At 30.4% G+C, this 17557-nt stretch overlaps 4 protein-coding genes across 4 annotated transcripts; 2 read left to right on the top strand and 2 right to left on the bottom strand.

Annotated features, from left to right (window-relative positions):
• Positions 1-151: 151 nt before the first annotated feature.
• LOC126843555 (cAMP-dependent protein kinase catalytic subunit 1) lies at positions 152-3650 on the bottom strand. The gene is made up of 3 exons (XM_050581152.1): positions 3441-3650; positions 2179-3342; positions 152-598 (listed from the first exon to the last, which is right to left on the bottom strand). The coding sequence occupies exon 2, from the start codon at positions 3235-3237 to the stop codon at positions 2179-2181; it is 1059 nt and encodes a 352-aa protein (XP_050437109.1). The 5' UTR covers positions 3238-3342; positions 3441-3650; the 3' UTR covers positions 152-598.
• A 1752-nt stretch (positions 3651-5402) lies between these two features.
• On the bottom strand, positions 5403-7956 carry LOC126843591 (eukaryotic translation initiation factor 3 subunit J-A-like). Its single transcript, XM_050581204.1, has 3 exons — positions 7783-7956; positions 6319-6521; positions 5403-6249 (listed from the first exon to the last, which is right to left on the bottom strand). Exons 1-3 carry the CDS (start codon positions 7806-7808, stop codon positions 6095-6097), a joined length of 384 nt encoding a protein of 127 aa, XP_050437161.1. The 5' UTR covers positions 7809-7956; the 3' UTR covers positions 5403-6094.
• Positions 7957-11386: 3430 nt separating this feature from the next.
• On the top strand, positions 11387-13739 carry LOC126843548 (probable ATP-dependent RNA helicase DDX47). Its single transcript, XM_050581138.1, has 8 exons — positions 11387-11617; positions 11728-11986; positions 12070-12236; positions 12316-12552; positions 12864-13087; positions 13177-13309; positions 13371-13499; positions 13567-13739. Exons 1-8 carry the CDS (start codon positions 11531-11533, stop codon positions 13687-13689), a joined length of 1359 nt encoding a protein of 452 aa, XP_050437095.1. The 5' UTR covers positions 11387-11530; the 3' UTR covers positions 13690-13739.
• Positions 13740-14979: 1240 nt separating this feature from the next.
• LOC126843589 (deoxynucleotidyltransferase terminal-interacting protein 2) lies at positions 14980-16520 on the top strand. The gene is made up of 3 exons (XM_050581201.1): positions 14980-15172; positions 15743-15907; positions 16161-16520. Exons 1-3 carry the CDS (start codon positions 15059-15061, stop codon positions 16377-16379), a joined length of 498 nt encoding a protein of 165 aa, XP_050437158.1. The 5' UTR covers positions 14980-15058; the 3' UTR covers positions 16380-16520.
• The last annotated feature ends 1037 nt before the right edge of the window (positions 16521-17557 follow it).

The following is a 17557-nucleotide window of genomic DNA, read 5'->3' as shown; positions in this document are numbered from 1 at the left end:
AACACAAAACAAAAACATCACAATTAATAAAATAATACTCATAAATCGTCCAAACTTAAATAGTCAATTGAAAAATTTAAATTAAAACAATAATTATAAGAAAAAACATCAAACAATAATTATTTAAGTTATTTGAAATACTGACTAGGGATCTTTATGCTCATTTAAACTAAGTTTTTTTTCATTGATTATACACGTTAAAAATCTAAACATAGTAAAATTGGTAACAAGAATATGTTTTTATAGATTGTGCTCCTTAAAAATGAAAAAGAAAACAACATTGATGAAATTACGACATTTATGTTGTGTAATAAATAAGTAGATGAGTAAAGCTATATATATATATATATATATATATTCTTTTAAAATAAATTTATAAATCATATATAATATCTGACACCGTTCAAGACTAAAGAAAAACCTATTAGCTGTAAGTTAAGTACAAGTTGTTATAATTTAGATGCTGCTAACTCCGGGAAACATACCCTGAACTCCGCACGAAAAATGAAATATCAGTTAGAGTTAGATTTTTAAAAAAATACATACACAGGCATAAGTGTTCGTTCACAAACAATTGGCAAAACAAATTTGACGTTGTCTGAAAAAAGAATACTTAATTAAATGGGACAATATATCGAGTGTCTTTTGTGAAATACTTATTGAAACATTTAAGACCCTATTCACTCCTGACGTGTGTGTATAGTACACAGTATATGAATTTGGGACCTATGAGCCGAGCGTATGGATCATAACGAGCACGCTTTTAAAAGAAAAGGCCGAGTATCGCAACGCACAGGTGTGAATTGGGCCCAACTCCTAATTTCTTATACAATTTTAAGTCTATAATATTATAATCATACATTAATTATTATCGTACATATTGTAATTTAGTATATAGGACATTATCGGAGTGTGTTCTACAAAAATCACTCAATAAAAAATTATAGCATTGCACTGGGCAAAGAAAGAAATATAAAATAAATAAAACAAATTCCTTATATATGTTTACAAAGAAATATAATGAAAACCATTAATCGCAAAACAAACTATTCCTAATGATCCCTTTTAAAAAAAAGTGGTAACATAAAAAATGTATATTTTAATATAATAATAAGAACGACTTTACTTGTTTTAAATTAAAATAACATATTCTTGTCAATAATTTGAATTCAATCAGAATTTGCAAAAGACACAAATATTGTTATATTTAAACCATATTTAAAAATTAATTTAAGAACAAATAAATTACAACTGCAGTTTTTAGGAAAAACAAATTGATAATTTTGGGTTCACTAAGAAAAATCTATTTCTTTTAAACAATTTGAAAGTTATTAACAATAATAATTACTTAATAGTAATTAATATTTTACAAGCTCTTGAAAATGTATTAACAGATAATAAAAGCAATGTAATCAGATACCTATTGTTCAAATGGCGGTTCAATACAAATGGCACCGATGTGTAACATAAAACAATACATATTATGATGATGATGAGAAACATTCTTTACGAATACACTTAAAATATTGGCTAAACAAAAAATTGTTCTATTATTAAATAGTCGATTAAACCATTATTTGATTATGAATAAATTAAAAAAACGTTTGAGAAAACTTAGGCAGTGGTGTACGCAGAGGTCAGAATACTCAATAATGGTAATACAACATAATACGCAACAACCGTTAATATATTTTGAAATGAATACAATTTTTTTTATCGTCTAGATGTTTTAGATTTCTCATTTGTTATATTTTAACAAGTGAAGACCGAAAATTGTACATTAAAAAATAAAATATAATGAAATAGTCTGTTTAAAGTGACTATAATATACTCACACAAAGTACAGCTATCTTTACTTATACATTGTAATAGTTATTATAGATTATGGTACTATAAACTCTACCATTGTCATTAATGTTCGACTAAATATAACGGTGTATATATTCACACAGTGATGTATTATCAATAATAGTTCTGACTCTCTACGCAATGAATTCCTGCAATCGCCACTGGCTATACAAAGATGCCCTAGTGAACAACTACTAAATCATAATATTGATACAAGCAGAATTTCTCATATACAGTTTGGTCCTCCTATGTTAATATTAATTGTGTACTGAGGTTGCAAAAACAAAACATATAAACGTATCTAAACAAAATAGATAATAATATGCATACCTAAAACTCGGCAAACTCTTTGGCGCATTTTTCCGTTGAAGAGATTCTCAACGCTTCCTCCTCGTACTCATCAAAATTGCTCGTGTCCCCTGGTCCCTTGCACCTAGGTATGAACGGGGCTTCGATTTTCTTTTGGAATACAGCGATCCAATCGGTTGACGCAAACCACTTGTGTCCTTTGATATCGTTGACGCCGTTCTTTAGATTACCGAAACGTTTAGTCAGGTCCACTTGCAAAAGGTTCCTTAAAAGATCTTTAAGATCAGAACCAAAGTGTGATGGAAATCGAACTTTACCCGATACAATCTTTTCGTAAATTTGTATGGGCTGGTCGGCAAAAAACGGTGGGTATCCGGCTGCCATTTCGTATACAAGGACACCTAAAGCCCACCAGTCGACAGCTTTATTATATCCCTTGCTTAATATGATCTCGGGGGCCAAGTACTCAGGCGTACCACACAAAGTCCATGTCCGCCCTTTAACGCGTTTGGCAAAACCAAAATCAGTCACTTTCAAGTAGCCCTGAGAGTCAATCAGTAAATTCTCTGGCTTGAGATCTCTGTATATAAGATCAAGGTAATGTAAGTACTCGAACGCTAGCACTATTTGAGCCGCGTAGAAACGCGAGTGCGGCTCGCTGAAACGGCCGACCTTGCGCAGGTGAGAAAACATTTCACCACCAGGCACGTATTCGAGCACCATGTATAAATTGGAGTTGTCCTTGAAGTGGTATTTCAAACTGACGAGAAATGGAAAACTGATTGCTTGTAAAATTCTTTTTTCATTCAAAGTGTGTTCTACCTGTTTCAGTTTGACGACTTTCTGTTTATCGAGGATCTTCATCGCATAATATTCTTTGGAAGCCTTGTGTTGTACAATCATCACTCGGCCAAATGAGCCCGTGCCCAAGGTTTTAATGCGGTCGAAGTCTTCGAGAGCCGCAGTGTTGGTAGGATTTTTTTTCCATTTTTCCTCAAAGTCTTCTTTGGCCTGATCGAGGAATTCTTTGACGCTTTCGGCCGAATCACCTTTCTTGTTAGCCGTTGCGGCGTTGCCCATTGCGTTATCTTTTTTACCTTCCAGGGCTTCCAGTTGAATGTATTATCATCAACTACTGCACCGTTTAGCTGATTGCGTGTACCCCTCCGTTTTTGAACGTTCTTTCTATAGTCAAATGTCAATACAAATGTTATAAAAACAGTCTAAGTGTTAAACGAGGCTAATCAAGCCTCCTGTATGTTGTGTATCATTTACAGGCTTACCTCAGATTCGGTGGAGGCTAACTCGGCGAATCGATAGCGGTGGTATTCGCATACGCTCGGCCAATATCATAATTGTCTAATTAACGTCTACGGGCTACAACAATAATCGCTAACGGGAATTAAAATCACGAATATACATAAACAAAATGGTCAATAAAAAAATTGATAGGAAAACAATTTTGCTTTTTTTTTTTCCCCCGACCGAAATTCTCAAAATGGCCGATCCATCAGCTGTCCACGGACCGTGGAGGAAACGGCATAACTCGTCCGGGAAGAAAAACCATTTACCGCCAGTGCGTTCCTGCGACAAAATATATTTAGTCAAGCCGCTTCGTCGCACCACAGCCGCCGCCACTACCACAAACAGCAACTATACGATCAAACCAATATAACAATGGCGGAGGCGGCAAATGACCTTCTGTTGATACTTGAGAGTAAACATCGTAATATTTTACAACGTTATTAAACACAAAAACGATTATCCGTACATGATAATTAATTAGAATAATAATAACATTAATACACAGCTATGTAACCCTTTTTGAACATTGGAACTAGATGATGCAGTGCATATAATATCTGTTAACAAAAATCTATTTTCTGATTTTGTCTGTATACGCGTGAATTTAAGTATACTAGTAAAATGAAATCGGTGTCAGCAGATATCAATTATAAACTAATAAACAAAAAAGCTATTCGTGGAAAACTGCAGACATTCTTACTGAGAAATGAACGCAGTTATTATTAACCGTAGTCATTTTTTTATATTTTTGACAACGACATCACATTTTGATAATTTTCTAATGCATATAACAAGGCGAGCGTCGAATGTCGATAGTAATAAATTCACAAATGTACGAAAATAATATGATTTTGTCGCACGACACTAACAAAAGACCAGTCACAGTTTACAATAAATAGTAACTAACCGATAAAACTACAAATAATTGGTGCTGAAAACGTGTATACTATAAATAAGGCAAAACCAAAAAGATAAGGTAGGTAGGTAGGTACTATTAAACAGACTTTTACAATAGAGGCTAGAGCAGGTTTATATCGTGTTATTTCCACTAAAAACCACAACTTTATTTCAGTAAATGATTTTACACATTATGGCTAATAATACAATTTCCTTTTGACGATGTAAATAAACAACAGTAACCATACAACAAAAAATTATTGCACTAGGTAAAGAACTCTTTTTTTTTTTTTTTTTTACTGGTAAAAAATTGAAAACTGTAGAAAAAGGTAAATCTATGTCACTGAATCTAATACTTTACAAGAACAATTATTAATAAAAAATGAAAATTACTTTTTATTCAAAGTCTTTATAAACCATCAATTATTACTTAATCAGTACACTATCAAATCTATCTAATACTACAAAACCTGAAAGTGGCCAATAGGTAAATGGACAATACAACACAAATAAAAGTACAGACCATGAATTTACTATTTGCTATTCATAAGTATGTTATTAAAATACAACACTTGTTGATATTTATCTCCATAATGATTACACAGTTCAATGAGATATCATATAATGATACTATTAAACTATAATAATATACAGATATAAAATTGAGTATACTTCAAAAATTAGGAATCCATAAGAATATGCAAAATGCATTAACATAATATCTACCTTAATAGTTCAATCACCTCACGATTTTTTTCACAAATGATAACAACTTTTTTTTAATATTTCTACACAATACTTTTAATTTTCATCTTATATTTTCACTTACAGAAACAATATAGGTACAAGTAAGGTAAAATAAATGACAAAGGTCTACTCATAAATTATGGTGTGACATTCTTTCATCATACTTAGATAATCACATTTAAAACATTTAAGTACACAAATAACAGACTAGTTGTTTACTTAAAAAAATAATTTGATTAATTTTACTGAAACCTTTAATGAAGTACTCGGGAGGGCTAAAGAAAAACCAATTATGATTTGAATTTCATGGGTTGTATATTTAACCTTCGGTAAATATATATGTAAATGTATATATATATCTATGTATATATATTATTAATACTAGACACTGCAATGATTATCCTAAATATGTAAAATGTAATTACAACCATTAATTAAAAAAATTCCATTTTGAACTTATAGGTAGATTTATTAAATAGTAATATTTAAATTTAAAAGTAGAATATAATACAAAAAAAACCGTACTAATGTGACCGCGAACAGGTACTTCTAATTAATCAAACTACTTACACATTGTAGTTAAGAGAAATATGCATAGGTTTTTTTTACCATTAATAAAATTAAAAGAAACCATCCCTTTGTCTACTAACTATAAGTTTGTATAATAATAATTTTACCATATCCTATAGTAAAAATATATAAAATAAAAATTAAAAATTTACCATATAAGACGTATTAGACGTAAAAAAAAGTAACTTAAAATTAAGTTTTAATTAAATTAATTAACATAGTGCCGCGGACCTGTCAAAACTTTATAGGAAAAAGGAAACATTTTTGTAGTCCAAAATTTTAGAGACAAATTACAAATATTGAACATGGAGAATTGTTATTCATGTGTCAGAGTTCCACTTCAGAGTCAAAATGGTAGTGATCATTTTTAACAAAAGGAGGGCAGGGTCTAGAATAATTTAATGTCATGGACAAATGTTTACGCTTCAGCAGATTCTGGCTCAGCTGTAGCTGGATCTTCTTCAGTGTCATCTAATTTGGCCTTCTTTTCACTTGCTTCCTCAGCTTCGACCACCAACTCAGAGGCATTTGATTTCCTCTTGCACGCTTTCTGGCAACTGTCTACATCGTCTTCTGCAATTATCACAATAACATGAATATTAATCATAATACAGTAATAATTTACAAATAAATAACACTAACCTTTGTTGTCGCCGTTCTGTTCTTTTTCTTCTACTTCAGGGACGGATCCATTTTCTTTAACATCATCGTCTTTGTTGGATCCATTTTCTGGAGTAGAATTTTCTTTAGCAGGGGATTCTACATTCTTGACTGGGGAATCTTGGATCTTCTTTTCTTTTGCTGGAGAGTCTGCTACTTTCTTTTCTGGGGTGGTAATAGTTTCTCTAAAAATATAAAGAATAATTTAAATTTGAAAAACATATGGGGAAAACCACAAGACTGTTATTAAACATTATATGAATCCATGTACCCCCGCACTACCTATTAAGCATTATAAACGCGATCACGTATTTGGCAGGTGTTTTAAGACGCCTAAGACACCAGGTGTTTGGAATGTAAACTCTAGTGTTAAATAAAGAAAACTAGTTATAGTATAGAGTAAATAAAAAATGAACACGTTACAAATGCTAACTAAAAAAATATGAGGAAACACTAACATTTAATGGACTTAATAAATTATTAATAAAATATTATAACTTTGTTAGAAACAGTTTTCTAGCCTAACAAAAGCACAGTCTCTATAATAGATCGAAAACACCGTTTCCTAAACATTTTGAAGAGCAAGTTATGAATTATTTAAACATTAAAATAATTATTAAAAATATAGGTGTATATTATATAATATCAGAATAAATATATCGTAAATAAAAAATGAATTAAAAAAACATAAATAATCGTGAACGATAAATAAAAAGAAAATCTACCAATTAAACTTATGACCTTATGTGTAATTAGGTAATTGTGTACGATAAAAAATTTGTTTATTTTTATTAACAGAGGTCACATGACCTCGGACACTAATTGAATACAACGTTAGATATAACCACGCGAATTTACCGTTTACCTATTGCTACCAAGACACAAACGCCGCCGAACAGGACTAACGCGGGGTGACGTTTTTTCCCTCGTTAACCTCCCCAAACATAAACAATATTATTATGCTCGATTAACCATGTGATTCCCACGCTAGTCATAATATTTTTACCGCGTAAACACATTGGCGGGTACAGCTAACACATACGGTTACACGTTTAAATGTGATTTCCCATGGATCGCCAAAACATAACGAAAAACTCTACCGTGGCGTCGCAACAATAGACGGGGTTAATGCATCTTAAGGGGAAGGGAGAGTAACGGCACCGTTTGAGGCTCTTAAAATGAATTGCAAAACGGCAACCAAGTAGAAACGGCGGTGGTCATGGTCGACAGAACGCCGGTAAAACTGCGAGCAACGCGGTCCGCGGATACCCGCCATCTTGAACGCTGGCCGGCCGCTGGCGTCGGCGGCGTCCACAGAAGCGTGGTTCTGACCACAAAGCGAGCACCCGGCCGGCGCAGGGCCCTAGCGGTAACCCCACAATGCAATAGTGGCGGTACAAAATAAAAATGTATATCACTTATTAACTATACTCGTTCGTCACTTACTTTACTTCGGCTACAACGTCGGCCATTGTGTGTAGTTTATTTGTAGATGTATAAAGAAAAACTGAGAAGACGAGCAGTCGTGTCAACAGCAGCGAGTCGGTATAAATAAACCAAGTAATGCTTGCACGGCGACAAAGAGACAAGACGCGTTACGTTATGCGAATGAGCGAAGCGGCGGCAACAATGGAGGGAATGCCGGACGCCGACTGCGGCGTCGCCGACTATCGAACGCCAAAAGGACCACTATCGATTTTTGTCAAATTGGCGTCTTCGGGTTTCCGACGCGGATTCTCAAACAAAAATCACCGGAAAATACATACAATTGACCTCGACAATCATTCACAACCGTTTGTTGGAAAAAATACGTATTTTTCAGCGGTTACATGAAATGTTCGTGAAAAATCGAATGACAATCGCCATCGATTATATACGTATAATCGGCGTGGGTGAAAACCGTTAAATTGGCAAGGCGCACGCGCAGTGACCTCGATCGGTCGCCCAAGCCGACATGTCGAATCCGGACGGCGTGACCAACTTGACGGCGAAGCCGGTAAGTACCCTATACACTATCCGTGTATAGGTTGGTAACGCCTATTTAATATTTCTCGGCTCGCTTGGGGACGCGGGACGCCGCGCCGTCACGGTACAGGGAAAACAAGTAGGGAAACTCGTGTCGTGTCTCCGGTCCCGGCCTTATGTGGTACTCGGCGACTTTTGAACACAGAATAAGACTTACAATACTATAATATTTGTGCAATGTGTTAGTGCTATGTTTTGCCATAACAAAAAGGAACCCATCAACATTTTTTTTTTTGAAGAAGAAGAATCAACCATAATTTTAATTTTACGGTTTATCACTATTTTCCGCTAATTTGAAAAAAAAAACAAAACTACATTTCAGAGTTTCGCTACTAGTTTATTTAAGTTATAACTCGGTAAACAAAACGGTTTCTTCTAAATCGTGGCGCCGTTGTCGTATGCGTAATGCAGGTCGTAGTATAACAAACAAAAGTCTAAACAAACATGTAACAAAACAACGGTGATTTTCGATTCCTGTGCTCGATGCTTAGGCCACAGAATAGATTTAGTCTATTCTGTATTTAGGCTATTATATTATACAAACGTATACAACTTTATTACGCATTAGTCATTATTATATTTTTAACTCGAAATGCCATATTACAATATTAAAGAAAAGTTCTTGGCGACTAGTTTTCGATTTTTGACATATACGCCATTTTCCATAACACATTTATATGTTAACATCATGACCCTGAGGCCTTAACCAAAACAAAAAACTACATTATCTTACCCAGTCTTTGTCCCAAGCCTCACTAGTCACTACTACGACCAGAACGTAAATCTGTTTTGTAATCTGTACTCTGTACAAATGTCTATAATATGGCATGTGTTAGCTGTAATGTTTTTCCACCTTTAAATCTAAACGTATAATTTTAGAAAGTCTATGTTTGTTCAACTGTTTCCTGGTGTGATTTCTTCGCGGAGCTGATATAAATTATAAAATATGATCGCATTTTCACTGGCTGTGGTTCATTATTTTATTATCATTGTATTTTAATCCTACTAGAGATAAAAACTATAACTTTTACAAGATAAAAAGTAATAACTAACGTTGGGAATTATTTGATTGTTCGACATTCAAAAAGCATTTTATATTCAAAATGTTAAAAATTAATCACTGAAATTTTATTGCTGTCATTCTAAGTAGGTAATCTAGTTTTTGAACTAGGTATTTGATTTTCGATATAATCGAATTTAAATCACAAATCAAGTAAAAAATATTTTGTTATTTAAAGTAACACAGATTATGTGAAAATAATTCCATATTACAATCTGTGTAAGTACCAATACAAAATTTTATTTCTAAAAAATAATAATAGTACTTTCAATGGAAGAGTACATATAAGAATTATAATTATTACTGATGTGTTAACCATTATCAATCATAAAGCTATTAATATATTAGGCGTGTATCCAAACTCGAAGCTTATAAATTAAAATGTAATGACGTTATGCAAAATATTAAAAAATTATATTACATTAAAATTAAATAGTATTCACTATTCTATATTTTGTACTGCACGATTAATTTACAAATATGACGCTATCTAGAAAAAAACCTCTATTTAAAAACTATATGAAATTGCATGTTTACATTTTATTATTCGCGACCTGTGATAATAGTTAAATTAAGTAGCTACCTACCTAATTACATAATTAATACATAGCTTGTAAAGAGTTTATTTGTTAATACAGGAAACGTGCAAAAAACTAAGAATTGTTAGTTAGTTTATAGTTACATTTAGAATAAACGTATGTAGTTCAGCATTAAAAAAAATACTAATGATGCGAATAAAGTTTCTAAACCTTTAAAATAAAAAAAAAATTTTCAGCATAAAAATACAAAGGAATCCATGAAAACTAATATTTATACTTTTTTTGTTTATTTGGTGTTGGGGTATGTAGGTGATAAACTTCTAGTCTTCACAATTGTATTTTTGTTTTTTAATAAAATAAGCTGGTAAATGATCTATTGCTTCTAATTTTTGGCATGAATCCAATAATAAAAAATATTTGAACATTTGACGCAAATTTAACAAATCAAAATTAGTTTTAGTAGTACTTAATATACATCTGTATTTTTAAAATTTAAACAGAGGGAATGTGAACATAAATCTTTGCACGTCGATTCTCGTTTCTCTATTTTATAGTCGTTCTAGTCAGTTTGGCTTAATAATAAGTATATTTTGGCTCATAGTTATTGTAGTATTGTAAAACTACATAATCATTAAGCCTTAATGGTTGAGAACTGTTATTAGTCGTGTAATTACTAAATACTTAATTATCAAATTAAGACATTAGATGTGCATTTGCTTGTTGGTACAAAAATGGGAATTAGAAATTAGAATATTTATTTTTTGATGATACTTTTTAGCATCGATGTTGCCTGTTGATTTTATTTTTATGTTAACTACAAAACGTTATCGAGAATAAATTAATAATATGTACCCTATTTATTTTCTAAAGTCCGTTCGATAGACATAATTTATACACATTTACTAAAATCAAAACATTGTGATTTTGCATGATAAAAATATAAATCATAGGCTTTGATTACTGTCATTGATAACAGCGTACGTTGATATGTATGCATTATTCTGTACTTAACTCTTTCTCAGTTTCTCTTTAAATTCTAGTATTATTGTTCTGAATAATAATACAAAATACAAATTTTCAATCTTAGACCAAAGTGGATAAGATAAATTAATTTATTAAAATATCTTCACAAAATTTCAATATTTAAATTAAAATTAATTAAAAATGTTTATTAACAAAATTTCGTTATCCAGTATATTACTATTTTTCCATTATATTATTTTTTTTTCTGTGGGATTCCTAACAAGTTTCTATTTCTTTTTAATGATATCGACCCTTGGACCTCTCTCATTATTATAGTCCATTTCTTTATAGGTTAGCCTTCATTTCTGGTTACCTGTTATAAGTATATGGTTATATGTTTCTTATCGCTTATCAGTCCCGAGTGTTATCACCAATATATATATTGTAACTTATCAATCTGGTAATTGTTTAGCCATGTGGTTATTATCTATAACTACTAGTTACTACTAAGTATTGCTAATACTTAATTATATAATGTGATTATAATTTATACTCTTCTTCTATAAAAATTATAGAATTTAGAATTTAGTTTTCCATTCATAGTATCATGTCTGATGAAACGAATTCCGAAGTAGCTGTAGTTCCAACGGAAACGCCTACAACCACTGAAGAACCTATAACTTTTAAAGATTTAGTGAGTTAGCTTCTTAATTTATAACTAAATTTTGTAAATCAAAAATTGATTTAAATCATATTATTGAGTGCACAAAATAAATAAGTAATTGTTAATTTTTTTTTATCCAGGGTGTAACAGATGTATTGTGTGAAACTTGCGAGTCTTTAAAATGGAAAGAACCCACCAAAATACAAAAAGAAGCTATTCCTGTAGCGTTGCAAGGCAAAGACATCATCGGTCTTGCCGAAACAGGATCAGGAAAGACTGGTGCATTTGCTATTCCTATTTTACAAGCATTGCTCGAAAATCCTCAGCGATATTTTGCTCTCATTTTAACACCGACTAGAGAACTTGCTTTTCAAATATCTGAGCAGATAGAAGCTTTGGGTAAAAAATAGATTATATATATATATATATATATATTTTATTTTTATTTTTATATTAGTCATTAAAATGTTAAATTTTTTTAGGATCTAGTATTGGTGTTAAATGTGCAGTTATCGTAGGAGGTATGGATATGATGGCACAAGCATTGATGTTGGCGAAAAAACCTCATATCATAATTGCTACTCCTGGTCGTTTAGTAGATCATCTCGAAAACACCAAAGGATTTAGTCTACGTAGTTTAAAGATTTTGGTAAGAAGCCTAATACTTAAGAATTGATGAAACAGTTTTCATTTTTAAACTATAACTTCACCACATTTTTTTTTATAAGGTTATGGATGAAGCCGATCGCATATTGAATATGGATTTTGAAGAAGAAGTAGATAAAATACTAAAAGTTATTCCAAGAGAAAGACGTACTTTTCTGTTTTCTGCTACTATGACAAAGAAAGTACAAAAACTACATCGAGCATCTCTTGTAGATCCTGTTAGAGTTGAAGTATCGACAAAATTTCAAACTGTAGAACAGCTACATCAATATTACTTATTTATTCCGGTTAAATATAAGGTAAATAGATACCATTTTCTCGCTTAGCTTATCATAATGTTAGTTATGTTAAGGCTTTGAAAACTTTTTATTTAGTAAATAAATAAAATTAAAAAAAGAACGTTGATGAATATAACATTGCTGTCAAAATAAGCATATAAGCAAAAGTATACATTTTTTTATAAAGATTTTTTGAAATATTTAATTTTTTACCATTAGTTTGAACCATTAGTGTCTTGAATTTTTTGGTTGAAGTTATGTATATCTAGCATAAAAATGTTACAAATTCTTTGCATATTGTCTTTAAGTCCTGACTGTAATGTTGTTTGCAGGATGTATATTTAGTACACATATTAAATGAAATGGCAGGAAACTCATTTATGGTGTTTATGGCCACTTGTAATGGAACTATACGAGTGGCTTTGCTTCTTAGAAATTTAGGACTGGATGCTATACCATTGCACGGGCAAATGACGCAAAACAAGCGGCTGGCTTCCTTGAATAAGTTTAAATCAAAATCTAGATCTATACTTATATCTACCGATGTCTCTAGTAGGCAAGTATACAACAATGATAAATTTGTTTTTTTAATGATTAATAAACTTTCAATAACTTGCCATTCATTTTTTTTTTTTTTTTTAATAGGGGTTTAGATATTCCTCACGTTGATGTAGTAATTAACTTTGACATGCCAACTCACAGTAAAGACTATATTCATAGAGTTGGTCGAACAGCTCGAGCTGGAAGATCAGGAAAAGCCATAACATTTGTTACTCAGGTATACATTACTTAAAATTGTTAAAAAATTGAACAATTAAAACTAATGTGAATTTTTTTAGTATGATATAGAATTATATCAAAGAATAGAACAGCTTATTAGTAAAAAGTTACCACTCTATCAAGTGGAAGATGACGAAGTAATGTGTTTACAAGAACGAGTATCTGAAGCTCAGCGACTTGCTAAAATGGTTAGTTTAACTGTTAGATAACATTAACTTGTTGAATTGTATATAATAATTTTATATGTTTCGCCAGAATATGAAAGATATGGGTGACAAAAAAGGAAAGAGAGTACTCGACGATGATGAAGAAGGTGCTATGGGAGTCAGGAAGAAGGTTATTGGTAAACACAAAGCGAAGAAATTTAAAAAGAAATAAGACAATTATTAAATTTTACAATAAACTCCCATGTATTATATTTTATAAAAGACTTGGTTTTTTTTTCGTCTATAAAATTCACCAAAGTGTTTAATATTTAACAAAAAAAACCATTTTTGTCGATCATTGGAATGGTCAAAACGATAAAATCATTGTAGGCTTAGGCACAATAAAGAAGTGTTTTTTAAAAAATAATGACTACAACACATACTTTTGTATGTATTAGTGTATGGTGTAAAACAACGCTATCAAAAAAGTCATTTGACGTGGTTTATATTATTATGGTTTATTCTATAAAATATGTTGTCTGCAAAACGATTAATTTAAGTACTAATTGTATGTGATAATCACTCAACCTTAACATCTGAAATTAGATCCAAATTAAGAAAGATTACTAATAATGTACAACTTAGTTCAAAAACGCATCATATTAGCTTATGTGTCTTAACTGTTTTGAAAGTTGATAATGTTAACAAGTGGATTGAAATGCAAGAATGAAATTGCCGAAGAAAAATACAACCAACAATTAAATAACTGGTCCCAATTCTCTGCAATTAATAGTAAAACTAAAGTGTAATATATTAATAACACTATGTTAATAGTAATAATACGGCTGTGGTTCAATACGTTAATATATCTGTAACAACTGTGAATAGGTGTGTGAGTTGATTTCAGTTATTTTAACGGATGTACGATTTTAAACTTTGACCAGCTGCCATAAATCAAGATTTCATTTAAAACATTTGATTTTTTTATGATCCTCTTGTATTGATAAATACTTAAGAGGTACTCGAGTGGTTTCTTTCAAGTTTAAAATCGCTCCCCTGTAAAAATCACTGAAATCGACTTACCCACTTATTCACAGTTGTTACAAATATTATTCCCTCAGTTATATTAATTATGTACAGTATGTGTGCTTTTAAATTATGTAAAAAATATCATGACTATATGTGGAAAAGGATCCAATTGTCGGCAAAGCTGATATTGAGAAAAACTCCAAAATACAATAGCTTGGTAATTATTTTTTTAGCTATAAAATTTTACTTTTCAAAACACAATATAATATTATGAAGTCGACAGTCGGACGTCCGTGAGAACAGGAAATAGGCTATAGGGATCAATCAAAATCGATGTATCATGCATTTCTTCAAATTCAAAAATCAAATCTATCATGGAAGAATCAAACATTATATGTCTTATCATCTACGGTTATCATAATTCAGGTTATGACTATATAACCATGGTTTAGGTTACAGCTTATCAAAAATGTGCTCATTTACAAATACTAATAAGTGATAACTCAATTCAACACCAAGTTAACGTGTGTAACTCTGGTCTCAAGTCATGCACTAACTTAAACTCAATAGCCATGGATTCAGCCGATGCGTTGTTAAGTCAATGTGTTTTGAAGCCTGGATTCCAAAAGGGATACAAAGTCCCTGTCAATAACAAAAGCAAAACGGTTGTTAAACGTGATAAAAAGGTAAAAAAAATTAAGTTGTAAAATTGTTTTATGTATACAAAAATTTGTTTTTTAATATTTAAATATTGACGCCAATTGTAAATTAAATTATTTTATATAGCTGTACTAAAGGGCAACATTGTAGTTAATTCCAAAATTGTAATTTTAAAGAAAAATACCCAATTTTACAAACAATAAATACTTTTTATTTACGAATACAATTGTAACTATATGTAGGTATTTGTAACTCCATATCTAAAAACATAAGTAAAAAATGTATAACTTTAAATAAAAACTTTTAATAAAACTGTTAAATTATTGGTTTAATAATAGAAACTCATTATAAATTAAAGCTAATTTAATTATATGATGTAAAAAAAACCTATAAAAATAATAATAATATTTGGAAGGCTAAACATTACTAAGTTGCACCAGTAAGCATTTATTTCATCTGTGAAAATTACAAAATACAAAACAAATTTATTCATTTTAAAATTTTCCAGGTAACATTTATTTTGGGTATTTTATTGTATTATAATATGGCTGTATATACAAACTTAAAAAAATGTAATGTTACTTTTATTTTGATAGAGACAAGAAGCTAAAACTAAAGGTCCAAATTGGTTCAACTTACCAGCGACCAAAATTACAGATAGCGTTCGTCATGATCTTGATTTAATTCGAATGAGATCAGCATTAGACACGAAACGGTTTTACAAAAAAAATGAAACTGAAGCATATCCAAAGTATTTTCAAGTAAGTTATATTACAACAATATATTACATTTAAGTTGATTAGTTAAAAACTTTCATGGATTCAATTATTATATTTTTCTACGTATTATAAGAGTATAGTCGCAAGTCAATCGTTGACTATTGCTCTGATGATGCACTCTGTACTAGGTTTGAAAAATTACAAACATCAGAATAATTAATACAATTACATAGTATATAATTTTTTGTAAATTTTATTTGTTTAATTTAAATAAATTTATATTTTTGTTTTGTAGATTGGTACAGTTATTGATTCTCCGTTTGAATGCAAATCTGGCCGATTGACTAATAAACAAAGGAAGAAAACAATGGTGGATGAACTCTTAGCCGATGCTGAATTTAAACAAACAACAAAGAAAAGATACAAAGGTATTCTCATGGCTAATCCAAAACTAGCACTAAAAGTTCGAAAAGAAAATAGAAAAATGAAGAAATTAAAGAAGAAAAGAAAATAATTATTTTCGTTATAATTGTTTTTAAATTACCTACAATTCATTTTGGGTTTATTGTTGTGAACTATCATTTAACATTATGTCTGATAAGTGACTAAATGTGATAAAAAAATTATATAATTAAATACAGAATTTTTTTTTTTTTGATTGAAGATGTGAAATTATTTCCTAAAACGATAATTAAATTTTACACAAATTTTTTACCAACCAACACTAGTTAAATCTAACAGTATAGCTTGAAAATTAAGTCCTGCATGAGGAATAAAAAAAAATCAATGTTATTAAAATTTTTATTTTTTGTTTAGGAGTATGACTAATCGTAAAATTATAATACAACACAAATTGAAATATTATACGCCTATGAAAAAATTGTATTACTATTTCTATTTTCTACATGCAGTATTCAACATTACAACCAAAATTTATATTGTTGCTAAACAAATCAATATTTTTGTCATTTGTACTAAACGGGTAGAAAATAATGCAATTATTTTTAAGTTATGAGTTATGATTATAGGTAATATTAGAGTAATTCAAACAAAACTAAAAAAGAAACATCTACGTTATCTGATATTTATTTTTGTTATACATTTATTCATACTCTAGTCAGCTGTCAGTATAATCATTACTCTTCAAAACCAAACTCTTTAAATTCAAAACTATCATTTTTTTTCCTATGAAGTTAAGGATAGAAAACATATCCATAATCTAATGTATTTCCCAGAAAGTGAGAAAAAGAAATGTTCACTAAATATTATCTATCTTTTGCCCCTTTGTAAGCATAACCACATGTAAATTCAAAAAACGTGAGGTTCTTAGAAACAACTATTCAGCAGTGTAGCTGAATTGCCTATATCCAATGCCGTTTCAGAAAAAAAGAGTTGTAGGATTCACAGATTTTTAGAAATAATTATTATTACTGAAAGTAAATTTATCAACTTTCAAAAAACCGCATCGATGCAAATCTATAGATGACTAGTAATCCGTGTTCGCTGATTCGCTCGTAAAACATAATATAATTAACCTATATAGTCTGTAAGTTTTATTGTTGTAAAAAAATCATATTGCATAAATATTTAAATTCTAATTGAATTAGATCTAATGAATATCCCACACAAGTTCGGGACTAACTAGACTTTTCTTGTGCCGTAATTTTAAGTTGATAAATGTGTAAATTTATT

The sequence above is a fragment of the Adelges cooleyi genome, unplaced genomic scaffold, assembly GCF_023614345.1.
Source record: "Adelges cooleyi isolate 19-005CV unplaced genomic scaffold, UGA_ACOO_1.1 ACOO_flye_CR_arks_rails_tigmint_CR_PRNA_574, whole genome shotgun sequence".
Taxonomy (NCBI): Eukaryota; Metazoa; Arthropoda; class Insecta; order Hemiptera; family Adelgidae; genus Adelges; species Adelges cooleyi.
Note: the sequence above shows the minus strand (reverse complement) of the source record. Positions and strands in the feature narration are given on the sequence as shown.